Source organism: Dryobates pubescens, chromosome 26, assembly GCF_014839835.1.
Source record: "Dryobates pubescens isolate bDryPub1 chromosome 26, bDryPub1.pri, whole genome shotgun sequence".
Classification (NCBI taxonomy): Eukaryota; Metazoa; Chordata; class Aves; order Piciformes; family Picidae; genus Dryobates; species Dryobates pubescens.
The window spans coordinates 12,915,241-12,931,684 of NC_071637.1; the positions used below are offsets into that span (position 1 = coordinate 12,915,241).

Here is a 16,444-nt window from a genome sequence, read left to right on the forward strand (position 1 = left end):
AAACGGTGGAGATGTGGGTCTGCAGTTCGAGCCTGGCCATACAAACATGGTGTGCCACTGCTGAGCCTGGCACTGAGCTTGCCATGATGCAAGCTGTTAATGAAACTCTGAAGGTCCAATAATTGCTTCTCCAAACACAGCTCTAAACAATGCTCTTTGCTAAAGGAGTGGCTTGAACTCCCACATTACCCTCACAAGGCTACACTGAGGGACCGATTGCTGAGCTATGGCAACACTGGAGGGGACCAAGCACCCCAGTGCCTGGAGCATCTCCTTTCCTCCAGCAAGGGCTGCATAGTGGAAAGCATCATCCTCTATCTCAACTGAGTTGTGACTTGATGTCAGATTCACTCTCTCTCATCATCTTTAGCCTGTTGTTTATAATAAAAATCAAGTGATCCATCTCTTCTGACAAGAGGAAAAGTTGCTCCAGGAAGCCCTGGACAGGTCAACTTCTATATTAAGGAACTATTACTTGACAGCTTCCTGGCCATAAATAGCTGTCCAGCCAGGCTGGGGATTGTATTTAGAAATAACAAATACAACAGGCCATAGAAGTAACTTCATGACCTTGCTTCCACTTCATTTCCCACCCATCTTCCCTCCTCAGTATGGTCTTCTCCTCACCCCAACGCTCCTCAGGAGCTTCAGGGACCACTTGCATGCTCCCAGCAGAGCTCCAAGAAGCTGTAGAAACAAACTACTGCCAGCTTTGGGGAGAGTGATGTAGATTTTACATCACTGATCACCGTGATGATCCTCTGCTACAGCTCAGCTCCACAAAATGATTTTCTACTTGGCTTTCATTAAAATAAGGACAAAAGAATCTCTGCCTTGGAAGGCTGAAAGCTGGAAACCCTCCACTCAAAACATTCCCCAAACTGGATGCAAACAAATACACCTCCAGCACATCCCCCTTTTGGGGTGTGTTTTTTTTCAGTGCTTCAAACTTTTCTCCTAACTTTCGGATGGGCTGACTTCGGATTGTTTTCTAACGCTCAGAGTTGGCAATCTCAAACCAGAACAGGAAATACAACAGAGAGAAAAAAACAACCCCCACCACATTTCAGTATGTTTTATTATCATTATTGGGAGGTTTTGACCATTTTGTTGTTTGTTGTTGTTGTGTGGTTTGCCTGAAACAATAATAGTAATAATAATTAAAGAACAAGAGCTTTGTTTTGGAGCTGGAAAGGGAAGAGCAGCGTGTTTATTTCATGCCTGACTCATCAGCTCGGTGTTGAGACTCTATATGCTTCAGAAGCTAACACTCTAGAGAGATGATTGTCTTTAATATAAAACAGTAAATGTTTAAAACAACCCTTGCCCCTTTTTTCCCCTTTTCTTTTATTTTCTTTCTTTTTTTTCCCCCCTTTTTTCTTTGTTTTGTTCTCTTTTCCTCCTGATGTGGCCAATAAACCTAAGGGAGGCCACAGAGTTTACATTTTAATAAAATTAAGTTATTTGGTGCCACGTTATTGCAGTCTTTATTGGAAAGTGGAATAAATTGCACACAGAGGAGTCGTAGGAAGGAGAAATCACTGCGAATAAACAATAGATTCTGGGATGCATTTATTTGCCGGTTTCATCTCAAAGGAGGAAGGCTTTCCTCAGGGTAACGGAGGCGGCCCTGGGGTTCTGGCCTTGGGGAGGCAACCCTGGGTCACTCCAGCTGAGAATGAGCTGTCAGGAGAGCTGGTGCCACAGCTTGGCTATCCTGGCCCCATCCACCCAGCGTTTTCCACGCGCATCCTCCAAGAGAAACCTGTCCTGTGCTCGACCCCCCGCAGTCCCGCAGCACCGGGGCAGTCCGTCCTCCTGCCTGCCGACTGTTTGCAGGGCCAGCCAAAAACGTTGGTCCCAAGGCTTTCTGCTGGAGGCTGGGGGTTTTTAGGCGAGGGCCAGGGCACACCAGGAGTCCTGCCGGAGTGGCACGCTCAGCCCAGGCTGTGAGGCCATGGTGGTGGGGGAGAAGGTGTAGTCCTCAGGCTCAAATTTGAACTCGCTGTGGCTGCCAGCCAGTGCCTCATCTGACTGGCTCTGTGCCTGCCCAGGAGAGAAGCAGAAAGTTATTAGAAAGCTTGTTATTGTCAAAATGTAGTGGTAGGACTAGGGTGGAGTGTGAACAGGGCAGGTTGTCTCTGATGCTGTCCTTTTGGGGGAGCCCAAAGCTGGGCAAGAAGGGTGCTCCATCTCCAGCAAGTACAGGGATCAAGTGAGGAAGAGGCATCCTGGAGCCCATCTGCATATTTTTATTGACTAAAAATGTCCAGTTTGGAGATATCCAAGCACATGAATATTTTTTAAGAGCACAGCACAAATCAGATTTGTCAGTTTCAACTCCAAACCCCTCTCCCATACCATGCAGCTGGCACTGTGCCAGGCACTTGGACACTGGAGCTCCTCCATGCACACACAACCAGCTTGGGAAGGGCTTCAACCCAGCATAAAGATGGTGCTGGGTCACAAACATTTGGTATGTGGGTTGATTTGGAGCCATTTTTAATGCCACCAAGACAAAATAGCGACCCAGCCCAAAGGAATCCTTGGGGCAGAAGCACGGCTCTGCAGTCTGGGGTCTCTGACAGCATTGCAGCTCAGCGAGCACTGAGCACCTCAGGGCTATAAAGCACAGATAACATCTGCCCAGGGAGCCTTCTCTTGGGAGTTACAGAGGTTTCCACCCTGGCATGATCCCATCAACTTGACAGGGTTGTAACTCCCAGGATTTCATAGAATCACAGACTGGTTTGAGGTGGAACAAACCTCTAAAGGCATCTAATCCACCTACCCTGCAGTTAGTAGGGAGATCTTCAACTAGACCAGGTTGTTTTTAACTTGATCAGGTTGTTTTTAACCCAATCAGGCTGCTTTTAACAAGATCAGGACACAGATCTTGCATTTCATGGCAGGAAATGGGAATTAGACCCAGCTCCGAGTCAAAGCTGTTTTGCCACATCCACGACAGCAGAGCTTGGATGTCCTGGTTCCTGACTGCAAAACAGAAGAGCCAGTGGGGAGCCAACAGGCTGGAGTCCTTCCTACTCTGTCTTGGCTTGTGCTCCCTGCCTTCTTCAATCTGACACAGTCCATCAGCCTGGTGGCCCTCAGCACAATGAACTAGTTGCTTAATCTCATCAAAGACAGCAGCTGCTGAGGTGTGTGGAGCACCCACCAAAGCAGATGATGGCTGTGGGCCCTTGTGCCTTACCTGCGACACCGACACGATGGTTTGTCCAGGATACTGCGAGGTTGTGCTGGGCTCTGACTTTAAAGTGACCGTGCTGTCTGCGTTGGTAATGGAAGAAGGGGAGTTGGTGGCCGAAGTTGTAGACCCTAAAAGACAACCAGTAAATGATGATGAAGCAATGTAGGGGCAGATCTGCCCATAAGGGCATTTGTATTTTAATGCCTGCCATCACATCTCATGGCACAACTCTGTTTTCTCTCTCCACAGCATCTCTGTCAGGGTAATGTTTTGTATTTGGCTGCTGGTGGAGGAAGAGGAGCAGTCTTTCACAGCCAGGGAGTGCTGGTCCTGGTATAAGCTGGATGCTCTGACACTGAGTGTCCCCTCCATATTAATACACTGTTTCCAGCCCTGTATTTTCCTGTTACTCAATCATAGCCCAGATCTTGAACATGACTACACTTGGGCTGGAGCTGGCTGCCCACAACACAGAGGAACCTCATGGGAGTATGACAGCAGAGATTTCCCACCCAACATCCTCCTTCCATGTGATGTCTATGCATAAATACAAGTCCTGCACGCAAGGCAGCCACTAGGGGAACAAAAAACACCCCCACAATATGATTTTTTAATTATCATAATTTCTTGCAGAAGTCATATTGAGCTGAATTGTGCTTCAAGCCCCCATGATGGATCACAGCAGCACTGTACCTGTTGAGGTTTTGCCTTTGGTAATGTTTTTAGGCTTCCTTTTCCTTGTCTGGATGCTTTCCTTTTTCATGGCCAGAGGTCGTGGTACCTTGACATTGATAAAGTTTGGAAGCATTAATATTGTGTTTTATTTATCTCCTCCCCACACACGTGTTGCTCTCCTATTTATGTGCTGTAGGTTCATGCAAAGCACCTAAAGTCCTTGTCCTTCACTAAGTGCTATTTTTCTCTGCAGCAGGCCTTGGCTGGAAGATGTATTAGGCTAACAGCTGAGGTTTTCCCACAAATTCAGTTTTTTCCTTTATTTCCTATTTTCCTTTTCCTGATTTATTAGTGACCTTTATGACAGGACTCTATTAAATTACGCTGACAGACTGAGAGCCTGCAGAGCTCCAAGGGAATGGTCATGGGATAAAGAGACTTTGAGCTTTATGGCAGAAGTTTGAAGAGGCCTCTATGAAGTTTTCTTTTTGGCTGATGAACATATTACCAAAAGTTCCCAGACTCTGTGGATCAATGTTATCAGCCAGCCTCCATGTGGACTCCTTCACATACTTCACACATTCCTAATTACCACATCTAGAAGAAGTATCCTCCTTATCTCTAGTCTGGGTTTGGGGAGTTTCAATCTGCAGCTTCAGAATGCCTGGTAAGCTTTCTTTTTGGGGAGTAACTTTGCAAACAGTCTCTTCCAACCTGGTTTATTCTATGTATTCTATGTATTCTATTTAAAAGAGCCACCCAGTGTCAGAAATCTCTTCTCTATGCAGGTGCTTCCTGAGGGTGTTCTGGTATCCCCTAAGACTTACTCTAGAGAACCTCATCAGACTTTTAACTGTTCAAAGAAATAGGACAAGGCTACAGCTCTTCTGGGTCAAATCTAGAGGCTGGTCCTTCCAGACCTGATATCCTGGCCCTGTTGGGCTGTGATCCCAGTGCCCAAAGGATCCCTCCCAGTGCAGATGTGTTCCTCACCCCGTGGAGCTTCATGTACAACCCGCAGGCGTTGCAGACGGGCTCCCCTTCGGCGTTCCTTCTCCAGAGGGTGGTGTTGGTTGTGTGGCAGTTAGTGCAACAGAGGCCAGCACGTCTGGAGGAAGACTTAAAAACAAGGAAACAAACATGTGAGTGCAGGCACAGGAATGACTAGTTGAGAATTTTCTCTTCATACAACAATAAAATCTCCAGTTACACTGGTTTCCTGGAAAATGTGAAGCACACCCCATAGCCAAATTCAGATCAAAGAAATGACATTCAAATGAGATCACTCTAATTTGCAAGTGCCCTCTATTTTTTTTTTATTATTGAACTTGATAGCCTGGCAAACATCCTCACAGCTCATTTCACAGACTTCCAACAAATCTGCTGGAATTGATCAGGGCTCAGAGCAGAGAAAACTTTCCTCCAGGAGACCCACTCAGAGAGAAAGATGGAAAACGCCAGCCACGCTTTAAGCACATGAAGGAAAAAAATTCCCATGCTTTAAATAAACTCTTCTTCTGCTTTTGTGCACTCAGAACTACCACTAAAGTCAGCAACATCCCAATTAATCTCTGGTGTAAGACAACTGGAATCAATTGGCTGAACTGAGCAGAACCAAACCAAAGTGGCCCGTGATGGGAGGTCATTTTTTGCAAGTCTCGCAGATAATCTGTTCTCTTACAGGCTGCAGAAACACCATGCAAACGTTAATTAATGGCATATTTTGTGAGTGCAGCGATTGCTGGCTCCAAAATGTTAATACTTCCAAATGGAGAAAGAAAATACTCTGGCAGAAGCAGAAAGCTCATTTCTGACAACCGTACTCTGAGCCACTGGAAAATTCACAAGTGTCTATGCAGAGACCTGTCGGCTCAATTGGCATTTCATATGGAAGTCTCTCAGCACTAGGTATCCAAGCTCATTTCAAGAAAAGACTTCACTAAGTGCAAGACACCAGTGACAGAAGTGATATCACAGGCTCTCCACAATCAGGTGCCTGACTCTCTGCTTCAGCCTTGAGAAAAATCACTTTGATTCCTCTCAAAGGCAGATGATAGGTGATGCAGGCAATAAAGAACTCCCTGTTTGTTTATTCTCCCATTATTGCTTGCTATCATGACTGAGCAATATAACGAATGAGGTGGGAAGAGAAGGAATAAAAATAAAGTGTTTTTACAAGGTTAGCAGTCAAATAAAGATCAGCTTTGAGTTTCCAGAGACGCAAGTGACGGGCCCAAGCTTTGATTCCCTCGTTGCTCAGCAAAGAGGTCTCAGCAGCTATTTGCAAATAATGGTGTTGCTTTGGAAATGATCTAGCTTGCAAGAAATAACCAGGCAAAAATAGTCATGCACTGAGGTGTGAGCTGACAAGCATGGCACAGATGAGGGGACAGCAATCCTTGTCCCTATTACAGGATGTGGCGTCACAGCAAGATCCTGGAGCAGTGGCAGAGCTTGCTTAGAGCCTGGTGTTCATCTCTGCAGCCAGGAGAGATCTTAGCCCAAATGGGAGCAGAGGGAGATGCCAAGCACCCAATAGGTGCAACGGTTCTGAGGTCCAAGTCCTGCTGTGGGCGCAGAGGGGAATCTGGAGACACTTAGCCCTGGAATAACAGTGCCCAGTGTGGGCCAGTGAGATCTGTCATCACCTGTGGATGAAGGAAGGCCAACACAAGTGCTTGGGAAAGCCCCAAGATTTCTGGGTCACCACAGGTCCCTGGGAGACAGGGACACACTGTCCCTGTTTCATGTACTGTTTTGTCTGTGGTATGCAGACGAGGTGGCAATAAGTCCTCTAGCTCTGTGGCCCAAGGGCAATGCCAGCCCTGCCACAGCTCTGCCCACCCTGCCAGCACTGCGTTGTGACCTGCTTGTGAGCTTTCTGCTGGGACAGCTGCACCTGCCTCCTGCATCTCCCACACATGTCTTCTGCATCTCCTGCACATCTCTCTGTGGGCTATCTCTTCCTTGCACAGTCAGGAAGGGTAGAGACCATCCTCCATGCCCAAAACATACGATTTAAACTCCAGAAAACCCATGAGAACCTAGCCCTGCACCACAACCTGCCAGATTAGGAAGAAGGAGATGGTCAAGGCTACTGTTGTTCACTGAAGGACAAGGGTACAATACATTATTGCTGGTTTCCCAGCAGTTCCCTTAAAAGAAAATGCATTTCTGCCTGCCCCCACCCAGCTGCCTTTGTACCATTCTGACCTTGTCTAGGAAGTTGTTGACTTCAACATTGTGCTCCAGTGTTTATTTATACAAATGCAGCATACACTCAAACAAAAACTCTTCACAGACCAGGCCTGACAGCCAAGTGCTGCTGATAAGCTCAAGGAATGGTGAGGTGATGCCTATTGAATTGACCGTGTGTGAGCGCTGCTTGGAAAGCCCAAAATTCTCAGAGCTAGCAGGGCAGGTCCCTCTGAGGGAGGCCAAAGACATTAGAGACCTTGCTTCATCTTCTTTGCAAGGGTGCAAATGAAACCACAGAGTTTCACAGGAAAAAAAGGCTTCTGACCTCCAGATTTAATCATTTCCCTATCCCCCTTGCCAGTAGGAAAGAGGTAACCCAGTGCTGATGATAGGAAAGAAGTTGCAGCACAACAGCTGAGATACCTGAGCTCAGCTCCTGCAAGCAGGCAGATCCAAGGCTCAACACCCTCTGAGGTCTGTATTTGTTACTATGGCTCTGGGCAAACATGCACCTTGGAGGATGAGGGAGCACCAGGCAATGGCCAGGAGAAAGCCAAGCCATGGCTTTAAGAATCGATTCGATTGTACCAGAGCTTTCATGTGTCCAATCCCCAATTCCCCAAAAGTGTCCTCAAACTCACTATGCATTTCAACCTGTAAAAAAGGGCAGCTGGAAAAGTACCCTGTGCTGTATCTGCTGCCCATGCAGCAGGTCTGCTCCTCATGCAGCAGCTCTGCTCCTCACACAGGGGAACTGCACGTGCAAGGATGGAGCCATCCATCTTGGTTTCAAACTGAGGGTAGATATAGATTAGATATTAGGAAAAAATTCTTTGCCATGAGGGTGGTGAGACACTGGCACAGGTTGCCCAGAAAAGTTGTGGGTGTCCCATTTCTGGAAGTGTTCAAGACCAAATTGGATGGGGCTGAACTAGTGGCAGATATCCCTGGTCACTGCAGGAGGGCTGGAATGAGACAATCTTTAAGGTCCCTTCCAACCCAAACCATTCTACGGTTCTGTGGCCTCCAGTAGCTGCTCTGGGACAATAAAAGTGATCTGACTTTTAAGACTAAGGCATCATCTTGTGAAATGCACCAACAAATTTTTCCTACAAGAGATACTGCCTAGAGTAAAGGGCTGCTTCCATCCACTATGAGGATAAATCCTTTCTGCTGAAAGCCACAGTGCTTTGAATCCACAGGCTGCAGCACAGCACCTGTCCAGGCTGCACTGGGGATGTTGCCCTTACCCCAAAAAAGAGAAACAAGAAAGGAACTGGAAACTACACTGCTATTGTTTGCAGGAGCAGGCTGAGCACTACTGAGCTGCATGTCCCTGCCGCAGTGTTATTTGGGCCACATCGCCTTCTCCAGGGCTTTCAGTGGGACCTTGCTTTGTGAAAACAGAAGTCAGAATAACTCCCAGCGCAGAATCTACTTACAGAACAAAGGTCATAATGTAAAGGACAAAAGCAACCCTTTTTTCCTTCCCGTGGCTGCATTGTGAAAGAGCAGATTTCATTGCTCCTAGAGCAATGGTGTGTCACCATGGGCACTGCTCTGCTCTCACCTAGCCCATGCAGGTGAGCTTGTAAGCAGGGGAAACACACTCCAGAATGAAAATGATTCAGGGGAAGAAACATCCCAAGCTTCAAGGGTGCAGGCTGCTCCCTCGGTGGTGACTTTGCAGAGCATGCCTGATACCCTCATGTCCATCAGCAGTGTGTCCCCCCTCCTCTGGTGGGACAGAACTCCTTGCTATATGGCATGTCAAACCCTTGAGCAAATCCAAGATTTTGAAATGGTTCATTCCATACTCAGGATGGAAAGTCAAAATTCCCATCCCCTTTTTTAATCCATAAAATAAAACCCCCTCCATTATTTCAGCCTCAGTGAAATATTTCCCCTGGACAAGGCTCAGCTCTTTCATTTGGGCTTTATTATCATTGCACTGATCACCAAAATAATAATAATAATAATAATAATAATAATAATAATAATAATAATAATAATAATAATAATAATAATAATAATGATTTGGAAGTGCTTTAATAACTCCTGGCAAAATTTGCTCATCCAGTGGGAAATGGCCCTTAATTCTGCAAACCAGAGTTCTCCCCCAGAAAAAAATTGTTGAAATGCTTGCTGAAAAATGCCTCACAGGGTGCTATGTGTGGGGCTCTACCAGAGGAGCAGGCAGGGAGCTCGGGGTCCCCAAATCCTGCCTGCACCACGAAAATAAAATCCTCCCCAAAAATAAAAGCCACCAAAGTGAAATCCTCTATAGCAGCGAGACACCTCTTAATCCTTTGAGGAAGAGCCATTAAAAAAAAAAGCCCAAACCAAACAAGAACTGGAAATTCATCCAGCACCACATTTTGATGGCGAAATGCAGAGTTGGATTTAAAGTGGCTCGTGCCTCTCTCTCTCAATGCAGCAGCGGAACGCAGAGATTCTCAGCGCAGCAGCCACCAAAGCCCACTGCTGAGGTGCAGGCTTAATGTCATTGTATTAAAGGAGACCAGGAGGGCTTGGGTGAGACAGGCAAATCCTATCAGGGAATGCTAAGTGTTTCACAGAAATGCCTTGATGTGTTGTGATGAACAGAACAGGGTCATTTGCCACGGAACCACTGCTCATTTCACTTTGCAAATCCAGAGCTGTGCTTCCGGGGTCAGAATCAGAATGAACTATCTTGCTCAGCCCCAGCTGCCTTTATTTTTGGGTTGGCTTTGTTTTGGTTTTATTTTCTTTCAATGGCTTTCTTACACAGAACCTTGTCATCGTTGGGCTATTGCTAATAACTTGGTTTGCAATGCCAAAGAATTAAGTGTGGGAATACACCCCGAGTGAAAGCAAAAGCAGCTCCCGGCTGTTCCCCAGCACAGCTCCTACAAACATCCTGTTTGGAATGATGGCTTCTGATGACAGGCTCGGAAACCAAAACTGTTACCACCAAATTTAAACATCCCAAAGTGATTCTACTGAAAAAAAAAAAAAAAAAGAGGAAAAAAAAAAAAAAAAAGGAAGCTCCTTTCCTCTCTCACGATGGGATCCCAATTGGAGGAAGCCAAATATCATACTGGGGAGAAGATTAATGCTTTAACCTGCAGAGAAACCTGCAGGAACTACCAAAGCCCAAATTTCCCTCTTAAGGTGGGTCGGTGAAGGCAGCGCGGGAACTGAACTGCATCCCGCTCCCATCGTGAGCTGCCACAAAGCTAAGCCAGCTCAGCATCAGTCCTGTCTCCTATTAACTACCCTGCTTAGACCTTCTGTGGCTGCATGAAGAACTAAGAAGTAACAATAATTATTATTACAGAACGAAAATCAACGTGACCTCTGCGGGAATGAAGTTGGGGGCTGCCCGCAGAGTCCCAGATCATAGACAGGGCTGATCGACCCTGACTTAACTGCAGTGCAGCCCCTCCATGCAGCCCTGGGACTCCTACAGTCCCTGCTGCCCTGTCTCAGTGCTGCGCACCAGCCAGCAATGCCCCCCGGCTTTACTCCGTTCCTGACCCAAGTCAGTTCTGCACCACAGCAAGGGGCTCCTGTGGGAGGACCAAGAGCCAAACAGGCCATAACACAAGTAGAGATCCAAACAGCATGGACACCATGACAGCTCCCCAGCTCCTGCCTTCCATTCCCCTGCTCCAGCCACCCCCCTGGTTGTTTCCTGTGGATTTTCCCCCTCTTACCAGCCTCTTCTGTGGCTTGAGTGGCCGGTTGATGCCGTTCATTTTGTGGTAGAGCCCACAGGCGTTGCACAGGTAGTGCCCGGTGCCATCCTTCCTCCAGAGTGGTGTGGACATGGCCCCGCAGTTCACACACTCCCGACCATCCCCCGGGAACTCCTCCAAGTACTCTGGAACAGATATCCAAGGTGTGAGGGTCAGAAACCATCCCCAATGTGCAGAGCCACCCAGGGACCCTGCGGGAGAGGGTCCCTGACCTTCTGTGCCCCGCTACTACTGTGTGGAGCAATTCTTGCTTGGTGGGGAGATTATCTGCACTCTACAAAAGGTGAACCAAACACATTTATTCTCTCCACACGTTCATCCTTTAATATTGTGCTCAAAGGCACCATATTCCCCCATTCCTTCCCGAAAATACCCTAAAGGGCTGAGTTCGACTGAGGTTTCCCTGAGATGGGAACGGGCAGGAGAACGTGATGTTATCCCTGCCTCGGGCACGGCCAAGGCTGCAAAAAGAAATTAAGAGGGGGTCAAAATGAGGCGATTTTCCTGATTTACATTGTGGCTGATCGGTGGGACCCGTTCGGCCGGGGAAACGGCTCGGGGTTGGCCACAGAGCGATGCCGGGATGCGGCTCCGCTCGCTCCGGGGCTCCCCGAGGGAGCGTCACTAGCCTCCCGCGGCTCCCAGCTACTGCTATCGAGACTTTTCCTCACTTTCCCCCCCGCCATGAAAGCCTCGGGAAGAAGCTGCGGAGCTGCCCGCTCCTGAGCCGCGTCTCCAGTCCATCTCTGCCCCGCGGCAAACGGGCGGCCCGGAGCGAAACCGACTGAGGGTCGGTCTCATTCCCTCCGGCCGCTTTCTCTATTCGAAATAATTTCCTAACCCTGCGATGTTATTTACTTCCGAAGAAAATCCGTGATCGTGTTAATTATGATCTACTGAAAAGGAGGAAAAAATAAAGAAAAGAAAAAAAAAGAAAAAAAAAAGGGGGGGGGGGGGGGGGGGGGAGGAGGACGGAAGCGAGAAATGAAAACAGAATTTAAAAGGGGGAAATGGAAAATAATAAATAAACAGTAATAATTACAAAACCAACCAACCAACCAACAAAAAAAAACACAACAAAAACCCCACCACCACACAAACCCTGCAATAATTCATTAAAGGGAGAAAAAAAAAATAGAAGAAGAGTAGTTTATGCTACTCAAGAGCGGTTTACACTATCAGAGAGCAAAAATAAACTGCAGAGAGGATGGAGGCCACTATCCCGGCTCCCAAACTTCCAAATCCAAAGTGCAGCAGAGATTTCTGAACCATCCCCTCCCTCGGCAGGACCGGGGCCATCCCTTCCCGCACAACGAAACGGATTTTCCCAGACAAAGAGAAAATCCTGGAAAGAAAAGACTGCCGAACACCTCTGGTATGGGAGCAGAAGCTGAGCTGATGGCAGCTCGGAGGGGAGAGGGGGTTGCTTCCTTGCTTTAACTTTGTTCTTGGGGTAAAGATAAGATAATTCGGTTCACCACAGTAAAGACGATAACGCAGCTGAGATGCTGAAGTGGCTTTTAAAGGACTTTGCAAATCACCGCAGGAGGATGGTGAAACCCCCCCGCCCGGGGTTATAAACCCTACACACCCTGAGTCCTTTTAAATCAAGTCCCAAACTTTTATTTGCTGGGGGCTTGGTTTGAAAAGGCGTCTTCGGTGTGGAAGGGCAGGAATTGAAGTGAGGTTTATTGTTCAACGCCTGAGTGCGTTTCAGTGTCTGTCCGAAGGCCGCAGCGCAGATGCAGCTGAGGACCTGTTTGGGTGAAGCCAAATGAGGAGCCCGAGAGTCTGTTCAAATATAAACTAATTTACCACAATAAATTACTTAAAAGGGAGGGAGCTATAAATCTGCCCCGCTAATTTAAACACAAGGGTTAGTATTGAAGCACAGGCACAAAGTCGATATTGTGGGAAGGAGATATCGTAGGGTGGAGGTGGGCAAAAGGGTTTGAACAGCCTCTGCTCCTCTGTCCTCCAGGGGAATTGCTCTCCTTTGAAACGTGGTCTTTGCCCTTCGTGTCACACTCCCACACCCCACCTCTGTCCGGAGTCAGCCACACACCCTCAGTGCCCAGGCCATCTCTCCATCCCTGGATAAAATCATCCCCTCCTTTCCCGTCGGGGATGCCAGAGGGGGAAGCTCATCCCATGGCCGGGCCACCAGCCCGGGTGGGGGATGGAGATGGCTCCAAAACGGCGCTGAAAGCCGGGAAACGGCCTCGGTGCCCCGAGGCGACCATGAAGGTGATGGCAACCTACCGAAGGTAGACCTGCGGCCGGGTAAAGCCGCCTGCCTCGTCTGCAGGCTGTGCAGGACGCTGCTCTCAAAGTGTCCGGCCGTCCAGGAAGGCGGTATCTCGGGGGTCACGTAGGTGGGGTAGGGGCTGGAGTAAGACCCGTTAACGGAGCGCACCAAGGCATTGCCGTACTGCTCCCGGCCCCCGCCGCCCAGCAGCAGGGGCCCTTGATAGGCACCGTCGCGGCCCGGGGGGCTACTGCCCGGTGGACTGTGAGAGTAGGAGAAGCCCGACGGCGGGTGAGGGCTGCCGGTGTTGAAAGCGGCGGCCTCGCTGCTGCTCTGCCCCCAACCCGGGGGGTTGGCGAGGTGGCTCTGGTGCGGCTCGCAGCTTTGCAGGTAGGGCAACGTCTGGAGAACGGTGGGTACCCGGGTAGTGGGCACATAGACGGGCGAGCCGGCCGACGAGTGGAGAAAGTTGCTGGAGTCGTGGGAATAAGCCGACTGGCCATGGTTGGGGGCGAGGGCCAGACCCTGATACATGTTCCGTCCTCGGCGGCAATGGAAGCTGCTCAGGACCCGGCCGGATGCACCCCGACGTGTCCGAGGGGTTCACTCAGAGGAACCTGGTGGGGGAAAGATGAAAGCCGCGGACTGAGACTCTGTCAGAGCCCAGGAGACCTCGTCCTGGGGCCCTTCACACCAGCCGGCGTTTACCTGCCTCTTCTCTGCCTCAATCAAGGGCTGCAATTCCTAATTTCTTTTTCTTATTTTTCCCCTTCTAAACTTTCCTCAGGTCAATTCCTCCCGCAGGGGACAACCGCGACACCGGGTCGAGAGCAATGGCAGAGCCACAGAGAGAAATAACCCCCGTGCCACAAGCACCCGGCACTTCCCCACCGTCCCACCGCCCGCCCGAGCACTTCCAAAGGGGCCAAAAACACCTCCAACATTTTTTCTTTCTTTTTCTTCCCAAAAATGTATTTCCTTTCCCGTCTTTTTCCCGACCCCTATTCTGGAGTACCGCTCGGGGCCTTGCCGGCCGGGAGGCTGACCTCTTCCAGCGCGGCCCCTCGGGCTCCCGGGCAGGACTGGAGCGGGATCCCGGCGGCCGCGGGCAGGGGCTCCGGACCGGCAGCACCCACAGTGTGCCCCCATCATCCATCATCCTTGATTACAGCCCCCCTCTCCTCCCATTCTTGTTAAAAAAGTAAACGAAATAATCCTCAGGCAGGCCTCTCCGTGAGGGCTCAAGCCGCGAAGCACCGCAAAGAGCATCCCACCCCCGACCCCGTTCCCGCACAGGTACTCACATGGCAGCGGGCAGGGAGCGGCGCCGGGCATGGCCGGGTGGGCATGAAGCTGCGCTCAGACCATCCAGCGAAATCCCAGGAAAACAGTGATAATAACAAAGATAGAATACAGTTTATGGGGGAGGGAGAAGAAAAACCAAAACAAGCCCCTGACAGAGAGGGGTTGCCCTCCCCCGGTCTGCCGCCTCCCGCAGCCGCTGTGTCCCGTGGGTGCGTCCCTGGCTGCGCCCTGCGGGGAAGTGGCCGCGGCGGCAGCGGCGGCGGCTCTTTACGGCGGGCCCCGGTGCGGGCCGGCCCCCACGTGACGGCCGGCGGGGTTGCCCCGGTCCCGGCCGGGATTGGGCGCCTCTCGCCATGGGGGTGGGGGTGAGTGGAGTGGTGGAAACGGGAAGGGATAAGTCCCCCCGGTTCCGGTCCCTGCGCGGGGGGGTGACGCGCACGACGACTCCCGCGGGTCCGGGCGGAACCGGGACAGGATGCAGCCTCCGAGGGTGCCCCTCACGGCCCCGGACCCCTCTGTCTCCTTGTACGGTTGGAGGTGCCTGCCCGTTCCCAAGGGAGGAGTGGGGAATATCTTCCTCCTTTGCAGACCTCGCTCAGTTTCCGAGGGTCACACCGACACCCCTGGGCGGGAGATGATGCTCCTCTAGCGATGATCCCCATACACCATGGGCCTCCGGTAGATGCTGGGGAACACCGAAAACTTTCCAGTGGGGGTCTCGGGCAGCAGAGGACGTGGCCGTGCGGTTTTCTGCTCCGAGCGAACGCTCAGATTATCCTTTACAATTAAACCCTTACCAGTGTGTGTGTACGTGTGTGTGTGTTTCCTCCCCAGCCCACCCTGCCTTTTTCAAACGGCCTGAGGCTGAGGAGAGCCTTTCCGTCTGCCCCGGCAAGGCGGCTTTGCCAGAGCAGCGCTCCGGTCTCTCACCGTCCCGTCGGGGCCGCCGGGACCCCAGCTGCCAGGGCTCTGCTCTTCGGGGGAAGCATCTAAAAGGCTCCTCTTCTCTGTAGCTCCTTTCGGCCTTGAGATGGGTACAAAAGCCCTTTCCCCACTTTCCCCCTTCCGTGCGACTCGGGAAGGGGCGACAAGAGGGGAAGGAGCGCGTAGTCCCCGCTCAGCGCAGGTAATTTGGCGGATTTAACTCTCCACTAGCCTCTGGAGCAAGGAAATAATTTAATCGTTACCGGGCTTTGCCTCCGGGGCGTGCGGAGAATTTTTGTGTCTTTGGCCCAAGGCATCAGTTCTCTCCTCACAGAAATAAAAGGAGGAAAAAAACTTTGGCGAGTTCCGCCCTCCGCTTGCTCCATCCTCGGGCAGACAGAGCTTTGCCGCCCGCAGGCCTCCACCGACAGGATCAGGCCCAGCTCCGGGAACCCTCCGGGAACCCAGTCCGGCCATGAGGGCCCGGCCCCCGGGGAGCCGTCCAGTCCCGGCTCTGCAAGGACCAGCGCTACGGGAAGGGTGGGAAATTTCGGCTCCAAAATAAACTGGTGTAGGAATGCCAGCTATTTCCCTCGGAATAATGCAACGCAACTAGCTGGAGATGGATTTATTTTCTCGCTAAAGAGAGTGTTTACGGCTTGTAGGGTATCCTTGTGCCCGCAGAGAGAAAGAATTTCAAAAAGGGAAAAAACCCAAACCAAAACAAAAAAACCCCGAACCAAATCAAACAAAAAAAAAAAAGAGAAAAAAAAACAACACAAGAGACGAAAAAGAAAAGAGGGGGAAAAAAAGGAAAAAGAAAAGGAAAGAAAAGGGGAAAAAATAAAAGAGGAAAAAGAGGGAAACAAAGAAGGAGGAAAAGGGGGAGGGAAAGTTATAGAAAAAGAAAATAACAACCCGAGAAAGGTTCTACTCGCTGGAAACGTTCCGTCGGAAAATCAGCCCCAATCCCTCCATGTCTGCGGCTGAGCTGCCGCCGGGGTTTGCTTCGTTTCGTTTCGGTTGTTAAAAGCGGGGCGCAGCCGTGGGCACGCGTGGCGTTCCCGGCTTTACAATTCCAAGCTGTTGGTTAACTGTAATTTATTCTGCTTATTTATTTTTTTTAAATGGGTCCGAGCTGCC

At 50.2% G+C, this 16,444-nt stretch overlaps 1 protein-coding gene across 1 annotated transcript; it reads right to left on the bottom strand.

Moving 5' to 3' along the window:
* Nucleotides 1-1,394: 1,394 nt before the first annotated feature.
* On the bottom strand, nucleotides 1,395-14,444 carry GATA5 (GATA binding protein 5). Its single transcript, XM_054173519.1, has 7 exons — nucleotides 14,377-14,444; nucleotides 13,087-13,689; nucleotides 10,783-10,949; nucleotides 4,877-5,002; nucleotides 3,902-3,989; nucleotides 3,212-3,336; nucleotides 1,395-2,046 (listed from the first exon to the last, which is right to left on the bottom strand). Exons 2-7 carry the CDS (start codon nucleotides 13,604-13,606, stop codon nucleotides 1,891-1,893), a joined length of 1,182 nt encoding a protein of 393 aa, XP_054029494.1. The 5' UTR covers nucleotides 13,607-13,689; nucleotides 14,377-14,444; the 3' UTR covers nucleotides 1,395-1,890.
* Nucleotides 14,445-16,444: the final 2,000 nt, after the last annotated feature.